Genomic DNA, 15,920 nt, shown 5'->3' with positions numbered 1-15,920 from the left:
AATCTAACTAGGGCTTATGCTTCTGCAAAAAATTCTTTGTTACATTCCCAAAACAAAGAGGTCTTCATTAAGCCTTATCGGTCAGTTAAACTATTAAATCCCCGACAGAATTTACGACACCTGTTTCACTTCGCTGCTCTTATCGGGCTTAAGGTCACTCCGTTTCACGCGACAGAGTCGTCCTCTGGTGACCAATGACTGGAAATGCAACACGTCAAAGCCGCAAAGCTTCGCTGTCGCGGACGGTGAGCGACAGTGCGACGGGATTCGCGATCGAACGATGAAAAATTATGCAGAAGCAAAGAAGAATCCAGCGAGAAACGGCGGCGAGGCTCGTGATTAGCAACAAATAAGCACGCAAACATACCGGGAAGGTGCATTAAAATGATTAGTGGCATTCAAATCGCGTTGAAGAATGCCATTGACGTGGTGAGTGATAACCCTGATAAGCGTCGTAATATTAACGTCATCGGCTTCGTTTCTCATCGTGCCACCGCGGTAGCATTTAATTTTCAGTCTCATCGTGAAGCACATTAATTCCTAGTATTTTATTTTATTTCTTCCTCCTTTAAACCATTAGTAAACAATGCAAGATTGGTTTAAGGTTGTGCTTATCGATCGCACCGTTGCATATATTTCGCTACGGCGGTTACTCGCCGCTTTGCACCGTCACACGTGTCTGTATTTATTTACGTTCTATCTATCGATCTCTACGCCGTGCCTTTGACCATCAATAGACCAGTCCCACGCGTTTTTTTCCTTCTTTTTTTGTTCCTCCCACCAGGTCTCTTTAAATATGATTTTCATTCTTAACAAATCGTAAAAACAGAAATGGTACAAGTATATATAGTAACCTTAACCAATTAAAGGTCTACTGAATGTTCATTCTCGCATCCACGTCGACTAATCGGTTGAAACAATGTACGTCGTTATATTTAGCCTCTTATATAATTATTTGAGCCAATATCGCACCTGTCCACGCGAACGATCCGACTCATTAACATGTGTACATTTAATAACTTTCCATGTTTTGCGCCTTATTTGATTTTCTTCAATGACATTGGCGAACACGTAATTTAATCTTGTTCAGAGTTTTGCTTAACATTCCCACTTTCTGGATTCACTAATGTTAATAATATTCGTTTGTTATTTGCAGATAGCCCCACCTGCCACGCCGCTGCAAGACTTCACCTACCATTGGAAACAGCTTATGAACTTCTATGTGAACCACCTGACAAACTGCCAGGTTCCCATACAGACGACAGGAATACCGCGGCATCTGGACAGGTTGCTGGAGATTTTGTTAGAAGAGGAGAAGAACGAAAATGAACCAGGTCCCTGTTTGGAGTACCTATTGCAGCACAAGCTGCTGGACCTACTGGCCACGTTGGCCAGTGCCGAGACGCCCCCAGGAATGAGGACAGCTTGCCTATCCTTCTTAAGGAAGTTGCTAGGAAGATCGAAGTACCCTTTGTTGCACCACACGTCGATCTATGGCCCAGTGCAGCGACTGATCGCCTTGTGCAATGGAATCTCTCCATCTCCCATGGAAGTAGAGGAGGTCCAGTTCCTCCTCACCCTCTGTTTCCTCGTCTGCAAGTACCCTCACGTGACGAACATGATAAACGACGCCCCAACGGTGCAAAGACAGAACATCGCCTCTGTGAAAAGCACAGAACGAATGGAAATCGAGAAGGTGACTTACATACCAGCGAGAAAGAGAAATAGCTTCAATCCTCTGTTCGAGCCGCTGGATACCCAAGCAGTCACTCTAATAAATCCTAATTTGTTTAGTTCGGAAAATGATAGGCGGCGAACAACTAACAGATCGTCTAATAAGGCTGACATAGCCCACGGATCTTCTAGTCAATCAAATGAGTCAGTATCTTCCAGAGACGCGGAGACCGCGTCGCAGTCCTCGAGTCCTTCGACTCAGAAATCGATCTCTGATCCCGTATCGAGTGGTATGGTACCCACGTCCAGTCCCGAAGAGGCACCAAGGAAGTCTGAGGAGACGACTCTGATGAATGAAATAGACACGCACCTGCAGAACCTTCGAGACCTGCGGTTGGACGTGGAGTACAGTAGCGTCTATGAGGATACCAATTGCGAGAATGACCAGAGTTTGCTGAGGCCGAAGACGCCGCAGAAGTCCAAATGCCTTCTACTAGATGCCTTGTTGAGTTACATAAATACCGCGGTAAGCGAATGGGAAATTCAAAACAGAAGTATTGGTTACTGTTTTGCTGGGTTTTTGGGTGAGCCAGAGTAATCAATGTACTCGATTAGAACTTCTCGGTTTGCTGAGGTCTCTGATTCTTTGCGGTTTAAACATGTCATAGGCAATAGAGTTGATTTGTTCGAATACAGTTGGTGTAAAATAACATATCTTTTGTCAGAATCGAATATGCTTGGGTTACCGCTGTGGGAATCAGTTTCAGATAATATAATGATGCTATACTATAACATTTACGAATCTGAGAAATTTCTACAGCAAATGACTCTCTTGCAGGACAACACCGTGAGAATAAGGACATGCGAAGGAATAATGGTCCTGGCATCTCTGGACGACTCGTCATTTGCTCAAACGATAGCCAACAGTGATTTAACCTCCCTGATACCAAGCAGATTGGAGAATCTGTTCAATGCCATTCCAGCACACGTCGATCCAAACGAGATCGACGGTGTGGACGTCACGTGGGGCTTGGATTCCCCAGCGTGGACGAAGGAAAAGAAATTCTCTGGCTGTAGACAAGTCGCTGCGTTTTTCATGTGGTTCGATTATTGCAATCAGCTGATCAGAGAAGCGCACCCAGACGTTGCAGACACGCTGGCGAAGAGCATCAGGGTGAACTTCTTTGAGAGAGTCGTAACCCCAGCTTTAGCTGAGCATCACGTTGTTCTTATCACTGCTCTAGTCACAAAATGTTTGAAAGAGTTAACATCTACAGCTCTGTGTACAGGTGAGTGTACATCTGTTTGAAACATTCGTTGCTCCATACTAACGTTTTGATGTTTCCTTCAGAACTGAGTTATTGGCTCGTGGGACAGGACAGAGGACCAGAAATACCGAACGTCTGGACGTCGCCTGTTTTACATAGGTTAATAGACAACTGTTTCACGGACAGCGACGATTTGACGCTGGAAACGTTGAAGCTGTTCGAGGAAATGATAGAAAAAAGGAACGAGCACATATTACACTGTCTCGTGTTAGTGTACTTATCGACGCGGGGCTATTATGATCACACCGCGGCTGATAGTGCAATTGCGTCATGGAGTGATGAGGAAGATGAGCGAGAAAGGGAGAAGAAGGGCTCGTTGGATCTCTCTTACGAACAAAGTCACAGTCGGACATTAGCACCTAGTAATATTCATAGAATTGTCAATTGGTAAATATCAAATTCACCATAGTTAACTTACAAGAATATTTCTATCCATAAAGTACATGTAATTCGTAAACAGAGTGATTCCTAAAGTGTTTTCCACATGTAATTTCAACTTGGAATAACGATTCAACTTTCACAAGCATGAACTAGAAATTCAAAAATTTATGATAAGCCACCCAGGATCAAACGTAAAAAGAATTTCCGTTTCAGCTTCCTGTCCTTGATTCCGCGTTATCTACAAACCGACACGGACGTGAATAATTACGAGCGATACATGGCTGACTTGGAGAGGCAGTATTCTACTGTCCTCACAGACTGCTCGCTGATGGCCTGGCCATTGGAGGCTGTGAGCGTCGACGATTCGGCGAGCTCTGATTCCAGGCCAGAGGCAGACCACTGTTCCGTGCGATTCTACATGGGTCCATTTATGGCCATGCTTTTTGAGAAAGTAGCGAATATACCGAGGCAAAAGTACGAGATCAATCTACAACTGACCGTCGTGATCTCGAGGCTGGCACTATTACCTCATCCGTACCTGCATGAATTTTTATTAAATCCGCTGTTACCGTTAGCACCCGGCACAAAGAACTTGTTCACATGCTTGCAAAAAGTTGTCAAGCAGCTCGTAAATGAAGTACCAAAGACGCCGGATCACAAGCAAATGCTGAAGGAAACGCGAGAGCGACTGCTCGAGGACTGCTCTCATGATGGGTATGTAATAGATCGTAAAAAGGCAATTAATGGACCAAATGGGGGCTAACTTCTCGTACGATCCTAAAGGGACTCTGTGTAAGAGCGAATAGAAAACGTGAAGTTTATTTGTAAAGTGATTCGTATGCGAGGACATCAAATTTTTTTTAAATTCACATGTGAGAAGAACATGTAAGTGGAAATAGTCTGTCACGGGCAGACACGCGGTTAGTAAAATTGATGTCTCTTTAAGATCGATGCAATAGAAAATATTTTAGTTCGTATTTTACATTGATTTTCATATGAAACGATTTCTTATTGTATGTTCTTTTTTCAGTAAAAATGACAATTTATTTGTTATATTTTAGGGATAAGGAGAATATCTTATTCGAAAGTGTTATTGTGACAGAGGAGTTTTGCAAAGAACTTGCTGCAATAGCTTATGTTAAGTACCACCATTCTATGTGATAATTAATATCAAAGAGGAAGATGTAAATTATAGGTATTAATTAATGTATTATGGCCAAGTAATTTACTTAATGATTGAACATCATTATAGATACGCTTAAAATAGAAAATTGTTTTCTTTTTGTGATGACTTTGTAAGATACCTAAATGTATTTATAAGTATAGTGGATAATATATTAATGTTAATATTTGCAATTACTTATTTGCACAATTCAACTTGTGACTCTAATAAAGAAGATATTGGAAATCATTGAATCTCAATTATGATTTCCTTTTTTATTGAATTTTCTAGTGATAAAAGTTTTTTTCGAAATATAAGTTTTTTACTATCATTAATAAATCAATACCAGAATAAGAATTTGCAAAATATTTTGCTTAATATTTGCATTTAATTTTAAAATTAAAGAAAAGTAAATGAAAATATTCTACATATATTAAAGGAGTATTATCTATTGAGAATATTTTAATCTTTCATATGGAAGTACATCAGAGTAGCTCAGATTAAGATATATGACAGTTAGAGTTTCAAATGGAGAACCTGTCTTCCATTTGCATGCAAACACTCATTAACAATATAACACTGTATTTAAGTAGTAATATATGTGAAAACATCTCAATTATAAAAATAAGCAATGATAATTTATCAGCAAATGGTGAATTATATTTTTTACCTAGCCTTAAAGTATGGAGAAAAGTGTTGCAAGATGGAAATGCGTGCAGTGGAAAGTGCACAACAATTTTGCAACATTTCTTGCATGTGCATGGTGATGAGATAGATGGCAAAACTGATATAAACATTGCAAATGAGGTAAAGTGTAATGAACGATGAGCATTGCAAAAGCATCAAACATAACCTAATTTCAAAGATTATAAATATTGATTTTTATAGGTTTTGCAGTCATTAATATCATCTAGTTACAACTGGTCAATTAAAATAGAAAGATATGCTTTAGAAAAAGAAAGAGTTTGTTTATTCTTATATCGTGTTCCTCTCATAGCAAACTCAATTAAAGCTGTTATCACACGTAAACATGACTTTGGGAAGACTTTATCAATCAACAAAGTATTTAGTTTTAAAATACATCAAGATAAAAAATCAGAACTCACAACCGCAAGATTACGCTTAATACAAAGTGTCACTGAGAAAATTTTGAGTCTACATGGTTGTAATATGTGTGAGGAAGATTCAGATTTGAAATTCATATTCACTACTAAGTCGCAAGGAATAGTGGAAGAAAACTATACAAAATATGTGTGTGGAGTTGTGAAAAATTTGGAATCAAATACGAAAGAAACAACATTAACTTGGGAAGAACATATTAACAATAAAATAAATGGACTCAGAGAAGTGAATGAAGAAAAATATTTTGAAATACATGAACAGAATGTGCAGACAGAAGATTCTTTTCATATAAATGTTGCTGAAGCAATAGCTAAATTTGAATTACTTTCTATAAAGCCAAGTCGACCTGTTTTTATTGGATGTAATGTATCATCTGACAAAAATACCACAAATATGAAAGGTTCCTATAATTTAAATGTTAATATATGTCTGTCAATATCTCTGAACACATGATTTTTATTACTACAAGTTTTTTAGGTGCTTCTTTTATATTATATAATATTGTCAGAATTAAAGCTATTATGGAGAAGTATAATCAGAAAAGATTAGCAGGAGAATATCCTGATTTACCAAATGTTGATGATGTGGATTTTTCATTACTAAACACAGAGGTATTTCTTTAGTTTTAGAACATTGATTAAGAAAAACATTCTAATAGAATTAACAGGTGTCTAATTTATAGGAAGAATGGGAACTTGTGTATAACTTCATTATTGGCTATCAACAAATGATAAAGAGCTGCTTAAGACATGAAGTTAATTTTCAAACAAATCCACAAGTTATATGCATATTTCTATCAACACTGTGTCAAAAATTCAGTGTTTACTATCATAGAGTCAGAATTTTAACTGTAAGTTTCATTATAACATCTGAACATTATTACATATGATCAATAATTTATTACAGTAACGTTTTATTATAGGAGGCATATGATCACTTAATTCCAACAGTGATTGCAAGATTATATATGCTTCAAGCATTGGAAATTCTATTGCAAAATGCGCTTTTATTACTTGATATTGTTCCTGTATCTCGAATGTGATGCATCAATTCCAAAAAATTGTTAAATTAAATATAAATATAATATTTTTAAGAAATCAATATGGAAAGAATATAAAGAATATTAACATGTATATTTTTTAAAATAAATATATGATTAAACAAATAAACTGTAATAACAATAATTTAAAAAAATATATGAAAATAAGAATTTGCTAAATGATAATTTTTCACAAAGAAATTATAGAGTAAGTATTGTGAAAGTTTCTCAGAATACACTTCACAAGATCCAATTTAAACAGTTCAGTAAATTTATCTGTCTACATTGTTTATTATTTGGACACAATCCAAGAGGTTATTTTTACTTGAAATTTCTATTCATTCTAATAATAAATGATTTGACTCAGTTGATAATTCATTAAGAGAAATATTTATACATTTTGGGATACACATCAAAAAACAAGAATAATACATTCTATTGTTTGAGTTGCATAAAAGTTACATTACAATGTGTTGCATTATCATTTAACATTTCTAGTATTACTAATGGTTTCTATAAAAACTTTGCTTAGAAGTGAAATAAGCAATAGCATTTCTCTCAATTGTAATAATTTTCCGTAGCAAGTAAAAATGAAAATTAGAAACTTTTGCAACTTACTACTTCGTTGACGATTTCGCAACAAATAACGTTTTTTGTACTTCTTCTAACCTTCGACAAAAATCGCGGAAACTTGTAGGCCTTAGTATCGCACGTCTCCTCCGCGTATATTTTTCACAACCACGATCTGGAAATATTATCCAATATCATCAAATTACACTATCGATCCGTTAGATTCAAACGCAATGCAAGGCGCTATGTAGATCACGAAAGGTTCAGAAGTACCAATTTGAAAAAGCATGAACATCGATGAGTGGGATGGAGGAGATGGCGCGATCGCATGAATTTTCAAACACACTTTTCTGAAACGTTCAAGAAAAGAGTATACCAATCAATATTCTCGCATTTTAATATCCTATTCTATACATATACATCAAAAATACGATCCATTCTCCACATAAAAAACTAAAACGACCTAGAAAAAGCCATGCATAAGTATTCGAGACGATTTAAAAATCGATCGCGTTTCTTCGAGCAGATTTCCTAAAGCGGTCGGTAACAGAGAGTTTCATCGATACTTTTCCATACGAAACTCCTGAATTTTCCCAATCATCGAAGATAACAAGAGATACCTAGCTCGCAAGTATCGTGCATCGAAAGCACACGCACGATAGCGTGCAGAGGAACGAGCGAGGCAAGGAACACGGCCAGCTGTTTGTTTTGTTTTCGGGCATGAGATTCACGTGACACCACCGGTGCTGGTGGCGGCCCGTACGGCAGCCCCGTGTCGCGGTCGTTGATTGGCCGAGGCAGTGCACTCGCGCACCGTTCGACCAATCGCGGGCGGCGTAAGATACGACTCCTGGTGCTTCTACGGTGCAGAGACGTTTGACATCGATAAATGCGTGAGAGTGCTCGCGAAGTGCGGAGGTATCAGGCTGTCGCTCGCTCGTCGGCTTGTCGTAGTCGTCGTCGTCGTCGTCGTCGTCGGGGGCTCGTGGGCTCGTCGTCGTCGGTCAGTTTCCTCGAGCAACCTTTTTCTTTGTCCCGTGTCGGCCCTCCCCCCACCTAATCTTGGTACCCGCGAAAACCTGTGCAGAAAGTAGTGTTAGCCAGTGCCGATCCACGCAGTGACCGTCTTTCTTTACGCCGTCGCTCAGCTGCGTCTACTTTCGTGTGCGAGCGAACACGTATCCGGCGTGCCAAATGTCACTAGGTGGACGATAGAGTCGAAATACACTCGATCCTCGACACGTCGTACACAAGCACGCGTCCGTCGAGTGCATATACACAGAGAGACGAGAGAGGGCAATCACGTAGCCACGTTAAGAGAGGAGAAGGTTGTCAGTGGCCGTGTACGTTTCACGCGTAACGTCAGATAATACCGCGGACGCACGCTCTCCCGTGACTCCTGGGGCCGTTTCTCGCGTGTATCGCGTATTCGGGGAACGTTCAGCGGTACGGTCGACGCGTGTGCACCCCACCGTGTTGCAGTTGTTTTCTCGTACGAGAGCCGCACACTCGTCACCGATCGCACGCACACGCGTCCGTCACGCGTGCATGTGCACGGGGTTTCGCGCGTGTGCGTGGGCGTGTTTGCGCGCTCGACGGCGCGACGTGCATGTGTGTACTTAAAATCGCTCGCAGTCCAGTCGAGAACGGAATCGAGGGAGCGCCTCTCTCACTCTCTCTCTCTCTGTGTGTGTGTGTGTGTGTGTGCGCTCATCGCGAACGAGAAACCAGTACGAACCACAACCGCGATCGGCCGTGTACCACGCGAGTTTCTAGAAGATTTGCCTTGTGTCGTTTCGCGCGTGACAGCGTACGTTCTCCCTGACGAGCAAATTGCGGTTTTATTGGCGCACGGGGCTACGCGTCGCTTCGCGTGTGTTCCTGCAGCTCCGTTTCTGTTGCTACCACGCTGACATTATCGTTCGCGACGTGTTTGGTACGAGAACGATCCTACCGACGGGTGAACCGATTTCCCTCGAATCGGAGTTCGTTTAGACCGCGGTGCCCTATTTATAATCGTCGAGGATGATCGTTGCGTTAAGTTCGCGCGCTCTCGTGGGGGATTTAATTTCGACGCGTTCGCGGTAACGCGACGTCCAAACCCGTTCTCTTCTCCTAGGGTTCCCGAGCGAGATCTACGCGTTCAAGGTCGCTGCAGAAAACAAGCAGCCGGCACGTAAAGTGGTCGCATGCACACGCACGCCGCACGGCCGTCCGCGGTACTCGCGTTCTGACCAAAAATAATAGAGTTCCTCGGAGCGCGCGCTCGCGCGACTCGAACCGGCCCGTCGATCGAGGTCAGGTTCTTTCGCGTTCAGCTCGCTCGTCCGCGATAAATTACCGGCGACGCGCGTAATCTCGACCCTTTCGACTCGCCTAGTGGCTTCGCTATAGTGTGCCTCTTTCCAATTGTACCGTTCGCGTTCGCGGTGCCCGTCCTCCATCTCCATTCGCTCTGTCTCCCTCCCTCTAGGAAACGCGAAACTCACACACGTAGACAGGGTCTCTCGGGTTGTTCGCTCGCACGCGACTCCGTGTAAGGAAGTGTAGAGCAGCGGTGCGTCGTTGTTACTCCAGCCTCGGGCGTCTCGCGGCCGTCGATTCGATTTTTCACGTGTTTTGGTGTGATCGCAGTGAATGTTGTGAAACGGAGGTGAAGAAAGAAGAACCGACGAAGTCAGGCTTGAGCCAGAGTTAGAGAGAGGAACAAAGAGACGCAGAGAGACAGATCGAGAAGGGATAGAGTGGGTGAGCGAAGAGTAGAGCAACACGAGCATAGTGACACGTCGTCGAGCGAGAAAAAGGGAGGAAACGAACGAGCGTAGAAACGTGAAGGGCAGAGACGCGCAAGATATACGAAACAGACACGGAACGTTGCATTGAACTCGGCGGAACAGGACGACTGGGGAAAAAGTACGGCAGAGAAGAAAAACTACACGTGTGTACATATATATATATCGAGAGAACGAGATAGGATCGTGAAGAGAAAAAGAAAAAAAAAAAAAAGAGAGAGACGGTTCTTGATGTCTATCGCGGTTGGAGAGGCCTGGCCGTCGATTTGCCGCCCGCGAATCTAGTGCCCGCTTGAAATCGGGCTTGAGGCTCGCGCCCGCGCCTGTGTGCGTGTCGTGTCGTTACGTGCACCTAAGCGACGCAGCCAGCGAGGCGCGCGGACAGACGGACGGGCGAACAGGAGGAAGAGGAGGTGGCGGTGGCAGAGGTGGAAGAGAAGGAGAGGCGGTTGTGCACAGGCGGCGGGTGGAGAGAGAAACGTTCGAGAAACGGCGGGCAGCGCCAGCCAACAACATCAACGTCAACAACAACAATAACAACAACACGAAACGACACGCATCGCCGCGGTGCATCCTATCGGGCTCGCTTTCGAGCGCGTTTCTGAACATTTATCGCGTTGTGTGCCGCGCGGTGTGTGTGTCGGGTTCGCAGGGAAAGAGGTAGTGAACCGAAGCCGCCAGAATTACGCCAAACCGGGGAAATATGAGCATTGCTGCCCTACTGCAGGCCGCCGAGTATATTGAACGAAGGGAAAGAGGTGAGTACCGCTCCAGTGCTGCATGCTTCTTTTTTTCCTCTCTCTCTTTCTCTCTCTCTCTTCTCTTCTTCCTTCCTCTCCTCGCGTCGAACGCCCTCGAGTTGTGCGTGTGCCGTGTCATTGGCACATGGCAACGAACGCGCGTGTGCCGTCGCTGGATCTCGGTGCGCGACCTTTGTTATTATGCCTTTCTTCGCTACGCCGATTCTTCGCTCGCGGCTCTTCCTCGCGATTTCTTACGCTCGGAGCTTGACTCATATTCGCGACCGTTGTTGCGCGCTTTCGCGGTTCGCCGAGGATGAATCCCCTCGCTCGGCGGGGACCCAGCAACCGACCGCGGAGTTCGATTTACACGCCTTCAGCGTTTACGTTTTCGAATGGAGCGGCGACCTTAGCTTCTGACGTAACTACAGCGCTGTGACGGCGACGCGCTGCACGCTCGTTTTTCGGTCCATGTCGGGCAAACACCGACGTGTACCGGGTGTTTCGGAGGTATAGGTCGAGGTTGGAGGTCGATTGATAAATTTGTGCGAGGTCCTTTTTTTTCTTCCATTTTTTCTTTCAGGAGAGTAGAGGAACATATACGATGTACCTATTTCTTGATATAGTAGTTGAAGTAGCTTGTACTGTTAAAGGTCCATTTGTGCAACTGAAGATTCGAGCACGTGCCGAGAAAATATTTTACATACTAGCGAAAAAGCACAATTACAAATGATAACTATCAAGTTATCGTTTCAATTAAGCGATGACACTATCAAGATGTGTTTTGCATCGGTTATTATGTCGGTTGCATAAATGGACCTTCAATTTTCTTCACTTATAGCGTAAGTTAACTAAATTCCTGTTATTCTAACGAAATGAAGAGAAAGCAAGATCCTGTAAGGAACTTCATTTTCAGAAAAATGAGCTTGGGTTAGTTTGGCTCTCAGGTGTAGAAACAGTAGACATGGATGCACTTATGATATTTTTGGAAAGATGTTTGCTGGGGGTCATAAGGGTGTTGATTACTTTTGTACATAACGAATATTGTACGTGACCACAGAATTATCGTGTAGAGTGGTGCATACAAAGTGTGTAGTCGCCTGAAAGTACCAGTTTAAGCTATCAGATATAGTCAAAAGCTTATGAGCTCTTTGATTATATAGAATTAGCCAGACTCAGGATGCATTTAACAGAATACAGCACAGTCCTTGAATACATAAAACATTCGTAGCCATCTGTAGAGAATAATTTCGACAGCTCAGAACAGCTAAAAACTTAACGAACAGAAGCTTAAAAGTTCACTAGGGTGTTAGATCCGATTTATACAATGCTGAATTCGCCTCCATACTTTCGAAACACCCCATATTGTCGTGTTGTTTTCTCGTCGCGCGCAGCGATTCGTGCATGCACGTTCGAGTGTGTTTGTGGCTGCGTAGGTCGCGTCACTGAATACGTGTGCGTTAGTGGTAACGATGATCTCATTTTATCACTCCACTTATAATGCTGCTGCGTCGCAGCCGATGTTACGTTCCCTCGCGTGTGCACGCCGAATCGTGCATTATCTCCGTTCCTCCGTCGTTCCTTTTACATTTCGCGAGCCTCGATCATTTCTCTATTTATCCTCCTGACTCTCGCCGCGACTCGTATCGCACGCGCGCGCACTCTCCCTATCAAGGCTTCTAGCGTTCAGTTAATGTGGTTTAAATCGAGCCTACCATTAGCGTTGAAATGACGGAACGAATTTATGTAAATACTCGTATCGATTTGTCACGGCAATGTGAAATTTTTCTTCAGGCTACAACCAGCTACCTCCATTCTCGGCATTCGAATCGGCAGTTAACTCGTGCATGGTTTTCCCGCTGGTTCTCAAACTTCTGCCCTTGTTCCTACACTCTCGGGCGCACTGATTGTTCTTAATCTGAATTATGAGGCAAATTAGGTTTTAGACTAAGTTTAATACAGTTGCCCCACCCTTGCTCCGAGATGAAGGAACCCCTCAATTTCGGGTCTAATCATAGGTTTGGTTCTACAGAGTCTCAGGGACGGTATATGTCGTCTGTTTGCTGCAATAGTGGTACAACTCAAAAGTCATCATTTCCTTGGAGACGTGGTAATATCGCTGTTTAATGCAAGAACTGTTCTTTCTGTAGATAATAATAACTCAAAGACAGCAAAGTTTTTAGTTGTCATTGTTGGAGGAAATTGGCTATTAATTCTTCAGTTTATCAAGGATATCTATATTACTAACTGAAGGTTGTTAACCCTGGGCATTGTTTAATTGTAAGGTTCTCCTTCGATCATCAAAGTATCATAGAAAGCACACACTCATAGCAAAGCAGCAGATCACATATCTTTCATTTTATCGTAATTTTCCGAAACATTCGCAGATCATTCAGTCTTTGGCGCATCGAATATCGTGAATTCCGAAGGAAGATGACCGCGAGCGTTTCTCAGAACACCTATCTCTCTCGCTAATTGTTACAGCTTCCTGTGCGCGACAATTAAGCCGCATTGCTGCATATTTTTCTGCTCTCTCGGTCCCTCGGAGTCACGTGACTCCGACGGCAGCGCCGCCAACAGGTACCGGCAACGAATCATTCCCATCGTTCAGGCGAAACGGCGTGACGCAAATAACCAAAATACACGGATCACAATAAACGAGATGTCGTTTTGCATTTTTCCGCGATACAGCTACACGCTATCGAATTGCCCAGGTCCCGAGATTTACGGTGCCGTAATTCTTTCCTGTTTCTTTTAAGATCCCCTCCCCGCGACCGATACGGGGCGCGCGTCACGTACACACGTTCGAATGTACGCTCTGAAAGCGAGAAAGGGAGGGGAGATGGGCACCTTTGTTTCTCTCCTCCCTCCCTCCGCGAGCGTGCATCGATCTCTCGGTGGTTTAAGCTCGCGTCACGCGAGCAAGCTAGGGACGTTTCGTGTGCGCTCGTTCCACGGGCACAAACTCTCCCTCTTTCTCTCTCTCTCTCTCTCGACATAGGAGTAGCAGAGCCCTAGAAAGAGCCTTCCGCGTGGGTTTATTGGCCGCTCGTCGAGAAAACGGGGGGAATCACGGGGGGGCGAATCGTCGATCGAGCATTAACCATTATTACCCCGAAGATAGGCGAGATAAGGCTGTTACGGTTATATTAATCGACCTATTTGGCACGGGTTCCCTCAAAAACGCCTCTGAACGATACGACCGCGTAAAAGAACGCCTATTAGCGCGGAAGCTGCGTGGACCCGTCGTTGGCTTGTAGAGAGTTCCTCGTGGAACCGTGTTGGACCCTAAGAGGGGACGGAAATATGTTTTACGATGATGGCTTGCCGAGATAACGTTGAATACCAGTGAACTTTAGTACCCGAATTCATGACGAATTTTTGTGGCGTTGATTGATGCTCGCTGAACGACTTTGCTTGAAAGTAGGGACGTGAACTGAAAACCACTTGAGTTTTAGGTCAGTTCAAAGGGCTTCTGTCAAGTCGAACTTTATCGTATGCATACGGGGCAATTCAGAGATGTATGTCGATACTTCTGAAGCTGAATCTACAAACTAAAATAAGCAAAAAGTGTTGTATGAACGTATGTCCTCTTTCCGCTAGAGTTACGAATGGCTAAAGAAAATATTCCAAATGTCTAAATCGTGTCTCTACACACTCTACTGCACACTTCACAATTAGCATCCTCCTGTTCCTCTAGTAGTCTCAAATCCATTTTGTATCCTTCGTTGCAATTTTGCGCACATTATTCACGAGTACTTAATGAATTTTAAGCGGTCCCAAAGGTAAAAATCTAATTGGCGACACTTTCGAACATTTTCTTTAATCCCTTCTAACTCAAAAAGTAAGGTATGTAGGACATATGTTTATATAACAACTTTTATTTGATTTAGTATGTAAATCCAGCGCTTAAAGTATTGACATGTATTCCTGAAACACCCTGTATACCAATGCATCATAAAATAAATTCAGTTACACAGTTCTCTTTCAGCAACTAACGAATATCACGCTGAGAAAATTCAGTTGGCTTTGAGCGTAGAAAGTTCACGGAACATAAAAGCCTCGACACGACCTAACGTCGTAAATAATGTCATTGGAGCACTGTTGAGGAAAGCCAACAATGGAACACAGCCGTGATTCGTGACGAACCGAAGGTTGGCCATTCAGCTGCTGATCGGAGCGGCAAGTTTGAATCCTTTCAGAGGTCGTTCAGAGCGTTAATCGGCTTCGATTACTCTCTGATCGCGGGTGTATGCGTTCAACGAGCGTTAAACTAATATCCCGGTCGGCATTAGCGAATTTCATCGCTGCACGACAGTGTTACGCGGCTGTTCGTGTTCGCGATGAATGCGTTCCCGGTGAATTAAATTGTCCGTGTGCGAGCGAGGCGAGCGAGAAGAGGGGTTGCTCCCATCACGGAATACACTTTCGTGGGCTCTCGCGACGATTCCCTCTGAATTGCTCCGTTGACGATTCAGGGGAATGCGTTTTCGATTTTCCTTCCGTCTCTGAAGGATAGAGAGAGAGAGAGAGAGGAGAGATACAGAGTGGAGCAATAACCATTGCACCGTCGGTATTTCGGAGCTGCCAGTTATATTTATTCATTGTATGGAGCAATAACGAACACGAATTTATTTTCGATGCAAATTGTTTAATGCACTTCGAGGTCTGTAACAGTACTGTTCACTGATTTCATCAAGCCTACTCCACATGTATTACAATATTATTAGAAAACACAAGAGTTTCAAGAAAAATACGTATAAGTATCTATATGTATTAGATTGTGTAATAATTCAAGTTGGACACATTTTGGCGGGATGACAATATTTTACTAAACCTGTTTACGACGAAACATCGTACGATGTTCTTCTAAAATATTGCATAGACATATGCAATAGACTAGTTAACATAAACTACAAAGGAACTTCCACTGGTCCCCGAAGTTTCATTTAAGAAATTGTCGTCTTTTTGTCCGACGACGTAAAGAAAGAAGGGTAAGATAAAAGGGGCGAAAGGGAAGTATTTTTCTTCTCGTGTGCAAAACCGAGCGGAGTGCAAATTTTTATTTAACCTGTGTGTCTGATGACTCCTTTCGAGCTGAAGGGTTCGTTC

At 43.0% G+C, this 15,920-nt stretch overlaps 3 protein-coding genes across 4 annotated transcripts in view; all 3 read left to right on the top strand.

Moving 5' to 3' along the window:
* Window positions 1-253: 253 nt before the first annotated feature.
* LOC143183840 (FHF complex subunit HOOK interacting protein 2A) lies at window positions 254-4,794 on the top strand. The gene is made up of 6 exons (XM_076385586.1): window positions 254-429; window positions 1,157-2,200; window positions 2,513-2,963; window positions 3,026-3,389; window positions 3,597-4,097; window positions 4,445-4,794. Exons 1-6 carry the CDS (start codon window positions 385-387, stop codon window positions 4,542-4,544), a joined length of 2,505 nt encoding a protein of 834 aa, XP_076241701.1. The 5' UTR covers window positions 254-384; the 3' UTR covers window positions 4,545-4,794.
* A 144-nt stretch (window positions 4,795-4,938) lies between these two features.
* LOC143183151 (uncharacterized) lies at window positions 4,939-6,805 on the top strand. The gene is made up of 5 exons (XM_076384603.1): window positions 4,939-5,352; window positions 5,434-6,067; window positions 6,145-6,278; window positions 6,350-6,517; window positions 6,590-6,805. Exons 1-5 carry the CDS (start codon window positions 5,074-5,076, stop codon window positions 6,707-6,709), a joined length of 1,335 nt encoding a protein of 444 aa, XP_076240718.1. The 5' UTR covers window positions 4,939-5,073; the 3' UTR covers window positions 6,710-6,805.
* A 3,880-nt stretch (window positions 6,806-10,685) lies between these two features.
* Mxd (MAX dimerization protein) overlaps window positions 10,686-15,920 on the top strand; it is a 206,623-nt gene continuing 201,388 nt past the window's right edge. For both annotated transcript variants that reach the window (XM_076385142.1, XM_076385141.1), the window contains exon 1: window positions 10,686-10,826. In XM_076385142.1, the coding sequence (XP_076241257.1) occupies window positions 10,772-10,826 (55 nt within the window). In that variant the 5' untranslated portion in view covers window positions 10,686-10,771. The remainder of the gene's footprint in view (window positions 10,827-15,920) is intronic.

This window comes from Calliopsis andreniformis, chromosome 9 (genome assembly GCF_051401765.1).
Source record: "Calliopsis andreniformis isolate RMS-2024a chromosome 9, iyCalAndr_principal, whole genome shotgun sequence".
NCBI lineage: Eukaryota > Metazoa > Arthropoda > Insecta > Hymenoptera > Andrenidae > Calliopsis > Calliopsis andreniformis.
Note: the sequence above shows the minus strand (reverse complement) of the source record. Positions and strands in the feature narration are given on the sequence as shown.